General features: G+C 40.6%; 1 protein-coding gene across 2 annotated transcripts; it reads right to left on the bottom strand.

Annotated features, from left to right (window-relative positions):
- Positions 1–3,558: 3,558 nt before the first annotated feature.
- On the bottom strand, positions 3,559–8,786 carry marc1 (mitochondrial amidoxime reducing component 1). 2 transcript variants are annotated; one of them, XM_008398857.3, is made up of 7 exons: positions 8,428–8,786; positions 7,563–7,733; positions 6,820–6,982; positions 5,829–5,969; positions 5,540–5,601; positions 5,321–5,392; positions 3,559–3,967 (listed from the first exon to the last, which is right to left on the bottom strand). In XM_008398857.3, the coding sequence occupies exons 1-7, from the start codon at positions 8,676–8,678 to the stop codon at positions 3,841–3,843; spliced, it is 987 nt and encodes a 328-aa protein (XP_008397079.1). In that variant the 5' UTR covers positions 8,679–8,786; the 3' UTR covers positions 3,559–3,840. The 2 variants fall into 2 exon arrangements, with proteins under 2 accessions (XP_008397079.1, XP_008397078.1); XM_008398856.3 differs by having other exon boundaries at positions 5,829–5,972; positions 8,428–8,781.

Here is an 8,786-nt window from a genome sequence, read left to right on the forward strand (position 1 = left end):
ATCACCCCTGATCAAAGTCAGACCTCTCACTTTCAACGCGTTGGGTGGGTTCTTTGCTTTGGTGATGCGAACCCCCCCTAAAGAGTATGTCTGATCTTGATTCAGTTATGTAAGAGATGAACTGGGTCACGAAGCGGAGCGGCAACACAGACCAGACAGTCTGAATCTATAGCAACACGTGGAGCCGATTATCCCCACCGTCCACACGTAGTAGAAGCTTTAATTATCCAAACAAGGCAGCGGAAGTTACGAGTTATAAATGTACGACAACTATTTTTACTCCCCTCCAATGTTAGACTTTTACGGAGTCCCTAAAGGAACACTGAAGGAGAAAATAAACTTCCTCGTGCGAACCAGATTTGGTCCGCAGGACAAATTAGCTCGTGCGCACCATAAAGTTTATTTTATTTTGTTTTTTTCCCTTCAGTGTCCCTTTCAAAAAAAAAAAAAAAAACAGGTTTCAAAAAATGTAAGATACATTTGTACTGAAGAACCAAACAAAACTATAAACATGTCCTCTAATAAATAACTGCTAAACGTCCGTTTTTGAGATTCATATTTTGACATTGTGCGATTTTGTGGTATAGGACCAACATGTAGACTGGAGTTGCGAGTGAATTTAATCAAAGTTTATTTAAACAAACAGCAAACTTACAAAACCAGGAAAGTAGGCGCTCAGCGGGAACAAAGGGACCAAAGGAGAGGACGGAAGTGACGTAAGGAGCCAGTGGAGAATAATTAATGTGGAAATGGTGGAGATGACTGACAGCTGGGAAGGGAAGCTAATTTAAAAGCAGAGTATAAGAATAAAAAAGAATGTAGAGAAAAATTAAACGGTAACAGAAACATATACTGTGTAATAAATAAATGTAAAAAAAAATCACTGACATTAAGAACAACAGAACTAACACAAGGAATTAACTAAAATTGGTGAGATATGCGGAGAAAGACCGTAAAGAAATTATCAAAGAGAAAATGACTGAAACTGAAAGTCGAAACAACGAGGTGTCATAATGTGGCAAAGCACAAACAGAGAAAAATAAGCAAAACAATCAATTTCTGAGAAAATCGTCTTTTTTGTTGCATAACATACTGATTGAAGCTATAAAGAAACCACTCCATGCTTTAAAAGCAGTTTCAGAGGCTTCATGATATCAGAGGCTTTGACATAACACTTTGTTTGAATTCAGTAATTTGAGCCAACAATGAATTGCTGTAGAAAGGTAAACTCCTGTCTCTCCTTTCCACTGTTTTTACAATTTAAAGTTTAAAATTCAGGAGTGAATATTAATAAAAAAATGTCACACGTTGTAATTTTGTTAGATAAAATTATTCTAATACAAATAAAAGTAAGTAATAAATGTTCTCTCATCCTTACCGAATTGTTAAAATGACATAAATCCTCCAAAAGCATAAATGTACACAACAGATTCTACACGGTCATTATTTACTGAAGATTAAAAATAGTCAAAATACAAAAGCTCAAAATGACAACAAATAAAACCGATGCTTTTAGGAGCCTCATGCACTTGGTTAACCAATCAGCAGCAAACTGTAGTAGTGGCCCAGTCAAAGTACAGACCTCAGCCTCAGACTGGACCTGATGAGAGAGAGAGAGAGAGAGAGAGAGAGAGAGAGAGAGAGAGAGAGAGAGAGAGAGAGAGAGAGAGAGAGAGAGGAGAGAGAGAGAGAGAGAGAGAGAGAGAGAGAGAGAGAGAGAGAGAGAGAGAGAGAGAGAGAGAGAGAGAGAGAGAGAGAGAGAGAGAGAAAAAAAAAAAAAAAAAAAAAATATGACGGCTGAGATTTACTGCTGCGACAGGCGGGGCGTTTCCAGGCTGCGGGACCCGGAGCTTCTCCATAAGGTCCTGAAAGAATTTTCTTCTGAGCCTAATAAACTGGGTTTTCCCCCCCTTCATTCAAAGTATTTTTGATTGAATTTTACATATAGTTTTAACTTTTTAACAGAATAAAAAAGAAACAGAAAAAAACTGTTGCAAGACCATTTTAGTGCAAAATAGTTATAAAATAAAACAAAGAAGAAAATAGTAAATAACCCCATCACTACTAAACCAGTTTCAAAGACTGGGGCTTTTTATTTGTCTCCCTGTCAGTAACGCACCGGACATTTAGTCCAGCAGTGGGTCAGCCAGAGAAACTCAAGTCAGAAGTTTTTCTGCGGCCGAACCATTGCTGTGTGTTTTGTGAGGGCTCAGGGGAGGCGTTTTCCCGCTACTGCGAGCGCAATTACGGAAGTAAATAAAAACGGTTTTTGTAATTTCAGCATGAGACCTTTAATTTCATTCACAAGCAATTCTATGTTGTTAGTTGGGAACATACACATGAAAAAAACCCCGTAAAAACCAGTAGATTTTGTACAGGAGTGCCGTTGTCTGGAATAGAGCTTGTGAGATCACTACATTTACCAACTGAGGTAAAGTCAACTTCAACACAAACTGAACACGATGAGTTTCGGTATGGCAGTATGCCGTTACTTCCGCTGCCAGACTTCGGGGCAGTGAGATCCAGAAGTCCACAGCTACACCGTCTGGATTCACCAACACATGACAGACCAAGTCGAAGTGTAACAATAAATGATGCTGTGGAGATAATTCCACCCTCTGGTGAAAGAAATGTATTTAAAATTATTAAAACACAAGGCAATGTCGCTTGGTAATGATAGAGCAAGTATGTGGATGTGTTGACTCATTATCTGTTGTTGTAGAATGTAATGACCCAAAATCTTCTTCTTCCTCTTGTACACACAGAAACTGTTTTCTCAAATCTCCAAGATAGTTGAAATTTACATTAAAAATAATTTTTTGTGATATTAAGCTGAGTTCTCGTTTGGATAAAAGAGCATAAAGACTGAATTTAATCAAATCTGGTTATTTTCTGTTCTCATGACTTTTCAAGCTTCATTGTTCATTGAAAAGTCAACACAACATGAACCAATGATTTGTCCTTTTTGTGCTCTTAGCTAAGAGCACTTAGCACAAATGGAAGTAAAGATCATATTTTTTGTGCTTTTTGACTGCGTCACCGTTCAGTAGCGACGCACCATTAGCAGCCATTGCCTTCCCTTCCTGTTCCTGTGAAACAAAATCTCGCTTACAGCACAGTCTGGGCTTTCTCTCTTTCACTCGGATTGTCTCCAGTAGATTATATACTGGGCCAATCAGCAAACAGAAGGAGAAGTGAATGATGACGATTTTCTGCGCTGTTTTTCAATTGTAGCCTGCCTTTGAAGCGGAGGAAGTGAACGAAGCCGTTCAGTTCGTGTGCCACGCTTCCAAATATTCAATTAACATTACCAGCCTCCTCGTTCGGCTCAGTACTTCTCTGTTCTCAGTTTGCTACAATGCAGGCCATTTCTGTAAAGCTCCATAACATGAAACTAACACACTAAAGTAGCAACTGGGCAAAATTTTAAACTCCAACAAAGTCCATGCCTTAAGGAAACAATCGTTTCTCAAAAGCCTAGAGACCAGACCCTCCGTACGAAGTAAAGCGTTATCAGGATAACGTATCGTCAAAATTATCAATAAGTAGACGCAATGGGCAAGTGATAAGAATGCTCTTTATTCACGTTTCAGCTGTGATTGGGATTCAGATTAAGTTTAAGGTAACAGAAAACAGATTACAGGAAAAAAAAAATACAGTTACAGCTTCTCCATGACCTTATCTATGACTGCCACTTAAAAAGTAGTTTTTATGCTACAAAATTGAATTTAGATCTACCTCTTATTAGCACGTTCTGTACTGATATGCTCCGGTTTGCGCGGACATGTCCAATGTGCTAATATCAAAACACTTCTCCGGCTGGATCTGACATTTATGCGTTTAGCTGGTGATCTTGTAGACCTCGGCGCCAACATGTAGGACGCCCGTCTTCTTGACGGTGTGCAGCTGCCCGAACAGCGGAGCCTTTTTGTAGATGTGCTTCTCTGATGGCTTACACAGTCGATAGCTGTGGAAAGAATTTCTCGTCAGGCTACGCTGCACTGTAAAAAGACCGTTTTAAGGTTTTACAAACTTTTTTTTTTTTACTTGATAAACCCAGTCCATACATTCAACACTTGATGTATCGACCTATAAATCGAGAGCTTCGCTTTTTGACTCGGCTCTCTTCACCACGATGGACCGGTACAGCGCCCGCTTTACGGCAGACGCTGCCCCAATCTGCCTGCCGATCTCCCGCTCCTTTCTTCCCCCATTCGTGAACAAGATCCCAAGATACTTAAACTCCTCCACTTGGGGCAGGACGACCCCTCTGACCCGGAGAAGGCACTCTACCCTTTTCTGGCTCAAGATCAATGCCTCCAAATCCGAGGCCATGGTCTTGTCTATTTATGTAGAAATAAAAATGAAAAATCTGGGTGAAGCAAAATTTTTCAATTTCTTTTGTGTTATAAACTTAATAGCTACAAACTACTTACAGTTGAAGTACTTTTGACTGAAAAAATAGAAAATTTAGCTTGTCATCTTCATAAAGAGACCAAGCTTTTGCATGTACTCCAAATTGTTCAAGAACAGCAACTGATTTAATTTGGGTATGCCTTGTCAGATGTTTTTGGTGATTTTGGTACTGCCACTTAAGGGGTTAAATGCGTTAGCGTGACCTCATCAAATTTCAATGTTCAGATTTGAAAATTGATGTTCACAGATGGTTTTCATCCAATCTGACTCAGGTTGTTTAGTTGAGTTGCTAAGAAAAACTGAACAGCTGCTTGAAGACAGACTTATAAACAATTATACACCATGATACTAGAGTAGCTTTCAATAGGGAAAATTATATTAATGTCAGCGGAGAGCAAAAAAAAAGCAATGTGGAAGGATCTGGAGCCATCTAGTGGCAAAGCTGTAGATTGCAACCAACTTTCCTCAAGTGTTGAACAGGAAAAAAAAACACAAAACTAAAAGTAAAATTGTTTAACCGTTTCCTTTGGTTGTTTCTGGCAACTCTACTAGTGTGCAACTATTAATAGCCGGTTGTTAGGAAACAAAACAAAGAAAAAATTAGCGCCTGTAAGAGCGATCTGAATGTCAGCTGGCACGGTTTGCGGCAGAGGAGCTGTGATTAAAGCAGATCGATCACAGCGTGATTTTAAAAAAGGAGCAGTCTTGCAACACTGCAAGGGTCAGCTTCTAATAAAAGCTTTTCTTGAAAACTTTCTTAGTAAAGTATCACTAAAATCCCAGTTCATGTACCACCCTCCAACATAAGGAGAGTGGGATTAAATCCCATACTGCCACCAATTACAAGCTGTCAAGTGTTTAATCCTCATAGCACAATCCAAGCTGCAAAACACAGTACAGTCACCTTTTCAGAGTTTCCAGAGGCTCTTTCCTGCTCATCACACCCGTCTCTGGGTCAACTGTGGTCAAAATGCACCTGGAAACAATACAAAAAACAGAAACAAAAAACATAAAAACCGATTGCAGGTGAGTTTGCCTCCATTTTCATCAAACTGTTGCTCGTTTGCAGCTGGCTTTGTCGGCAAATGAGGAGGTTCTTGTGCGAAGCGTCCAACCGCGTTACCTTCCACATGACATTACACGCTGCAGCCTCACGCTGCCAATCTGGATCTCTTCCCAAGAATCCTGAAAAAGCAAAGCAGTTGGAGATAAATTTAGTCCCTGCTGTTCGCCTTGAAAAGGGCGAGATATTAGTCAGAAACAAACAGACGAGTGAGAATTTATCCAGGCAGCAGGAGATAAAATAACAAATACATGTACAGCAAAGACGTTAAATCAGTTTTTTTTTTTTTTTTTTTAAAGATGTTTTATAGCTTTTTTTTTTTTTTTTTTTGTCCAACTAACCAACACACCTCATCGAACGGCTCGCAGTCGCCGATCACAATGCTCGGGCGGAAGCGCTCCGTGGTGACCTCCTGGTCCAGTTTGCTGCTGAGATCCTTAACAGATGCCTCAGACAGCAGCATGATGGGCCCATAATCTGGGTACGCCACCTTCTGGATGAAAGGTTTTAAATCCCAATAACTAATATTTTCAGGAGGTGAAGTAGATTCAGGGTGCATTCACACCAGTGCTGTTTAGTCAAACTCGGGTTTATTCATCTGGAAAGTTTGGTTAGTTTGGGGAGGTGTGAACGCGTAATCAAACTCCGACGTAGGGACGCACCGATCCGACTTTTTTCACTTCTGATACCGATATCTGAGATCTGGTATCGGCCGGTAGCGATCCAATTCAAAAAAGCAGTGCCGAGTTGACTTAAAATGTTTCTTTTTTTGTTAAGCACAGACATAAATGTGTTGAATTACAAATTTACTTGATAACTCTGCACCAGTACAGCACACTTAAATACACCAACAGCTTCACAAGCTTGAACATGTAAAAACAATTTTAATTTGTTCTGTCAGTAAAATCTGGAGAACAGCCAATGTAAAATAAATAAATAAATAAAGGAACCGAAAAAAAAACTATACATGTAAAACATGCAACTTCTTTCAAATGGTTCTGAAAGTGCAATTAGGAATTCTAAATATAATTTAAAATATTAAAGCATGACATCGCTCAGAGCACAAACCTAGAACTAGAATGAATAGAACCGCCCCTATGGATTAGGCACATTATCACCGATACCCGATCTAGGATTTTTTTTCCATATTGGGACCGATACAGATATTAATATCGGATCGGTGCATCTCCGCAGGTTTGACACAGAAAACCGCTCCAGCTAAAAATTTAGCAAATGCTGCCAATTTAGTCCCCAATCGAACCAGGTATACTGGACTACCAGGTGTAAGAACACCCTGTAATATCTGGGAATTGAACTCAGCAGCAGCGTTTAATGGCTACCTCAAACTGGGGGAAAAGAGGCTCGCTCTCAGCCGGCCTCCTTGGCTTCATGTGAGGCTCATAATGCACCAAACGAAACGTTTTCTCGCCTCCAAGGAAAGTGGTGAGCCAATGGGACGCCTTGTCGCCGCAGTCCCTGCCCTGAATGTCCTTGCTAAACACTCTGCAAAGCAAGAAAACAACTTTCAAATGAGTACATTGTAAGGACCGCCGTGAAAAGGAGCAGAGTGTGAAACCTACTTTAATACAAAATAAAATATAGAGATTATTTACAAAGTAAAATGTGGAGATTATTTCATGATTTGACCTCAGGGTTTTAACAAACGTGGAAGGAATCGTCTTGACTTCCTGTCTGAAGCAGCCAATCAGATGTCAGGGTCTGCTATAGTCTTGCCCACTGAGTTTGATGGCTGACTGGGACAGTTCAAATTAATTCATGATGTGCTTTAGCTCCAGAACATAAAATCATTTATTGTATCTAGTTTTTAAAATGAAATCAATACATTAAATAGAGGCACAAATAATTGATTATATATCCAATAAATTACTTCTGTATTTATTCACAGTTTTTTTTTTTTTAAATGACACATTTAAATAATTATTTCATGTCATTTATTTATTGTAACTTGGCACTCTTTACTGTGTGTGCTTCTGGGATTGGTAGGAAAGAAAGGGGAAAATTCTGGAGGATTGGAGATTTTTTTGTTTTTAAATTTGCAGCTAAACTGTGGAGGACATGAAACCTGCAGTCGAGGATGTGATTCTCAGGCTGTTTCACTGGGAACTTCAGCTCCTCCATGTCTGGTCCATTCAAAGCAGCGTAGCCGCCCTGGCAGGACAGGGACACCAGGACCAGACGGGGCTCCTGTCTGGCCGTCACCATGTTGCCTTCCTCCGTCACCACCAGCCAGTGTCTGAAAACACACACACACACAAACATACACACAGGTGGACCTTTCACAGCTGCAACAATCAGCATATCTGGATCAACTCCAAAACTCGGGCGATGAGAACTTCCGCACTCTGAACTTGCACAAACAAGAACCTGCACTGGTTACATAAGAGTCTGTCTTGGATGTTTCCGTTAAGACTGTGCTGGAGCGCAAAATGCCTTCCACACTTTTCAGATTTTCATTTCCAAAACATTTTTGGAAAGCGGATTCTCGTCAATCTGCTTCACAGACATGCACGTCTTTATCTTGGAGTAACGTAACGAAATGTGAAAGTGAAATGAACAATTAGCCTAAATAAACATTAATGATAGCATCAAAAGCAATGTTATGCGGAGATAAGGCTCTGACCTGTAGAGGAGTTCAAAGTTCAAGCTGCACATTAATGACCAACACCTCCTCTCAGGCCCAACTGATCTGCGGTCCGCAAACAGAACCGTAGATCTACACAAACACGTTTTCCGTGTTTATTTTTGGTTATTGCTTTTTATCCAGCATCGCCGTCATCACGGGTTTTTATTGCATGTTTGTGTTTCTGCACAACTCGAACCACTTTCTCCTGAGTGTCCGAGTAAAACCGTGACAGCTGACATTACTAACAGATTGAAATAAAAATAAATAATAAAAATAAAAAACCTGCTGGTGTAGCCACACTCACCGATCCTCCAACTCTCCAGCCTTCAGCCCCATTTTCTGGCATTCTGCGACGCTCACAGGCACCGCTTTGCCCGACTTGAGAGGGTGAATGAGGATCTGCGACACTACGCCCACGCGAACGGCTTTTTCTGGCTTTCGCATGTATTTATATCCGAGTCCAAATCCCAGAAGTGCGGCTCCGGCTGCGCCGACCAGAAGAGCCGCTTTCTTATTCTGGGCCAACGCGTTCGCAGCCAGCTCCTTCAGATCCATTTTGGACTCGCTCTCTCGCAGACTTTTCTCTCGACGTTGAACTTTTTATTAAAGAGACAGCGGCGGCGACCGCGGTGTGACGTTCAATGACACTCACACGGCGTGGTT

The sequence above is a fragment of the Poecilia reticulata genome, chromosome 22 (assembly GCF_904066995.2).
Source record: "Poecilia reticulata chromosome 22, P_reticulata-male-v2, whole genome shotgun sequence".
In the NCBI taxonomy this organism is placed as follows: Eukaryota; Metazoa; Chordata; class Actinopteri; order Cyprinodontiformes; family Poeciliidae; genus Poecilia; species Poecilia reticulata.

Excerpts from the sequence above, each read along its gene's own strand:
- marc1 (XM_008398856.3), bottom strand. The coding sequence starts at position 8,678 with ATGGATCTGAAGGAGCTGGCTGCGAACGCGTTGGCCCAGAATAAGAAA. Across the intron at positions 5,602-5,828 it reads ACTGCGAGCCGTTCGATGAG|GATTCTTGGGAAGAGATCCA; the intron begins GTGTGTTGGTTA and ends TTGCTTTTTCAG. Across the intron at positions 5,393-5,539 it reads CGTGTAATGTCATGTGGAAG|GTGCATTTTGACCACAGTTG; the intron begins GTAACGCGGTTG and ends TATTGTTTCCAG.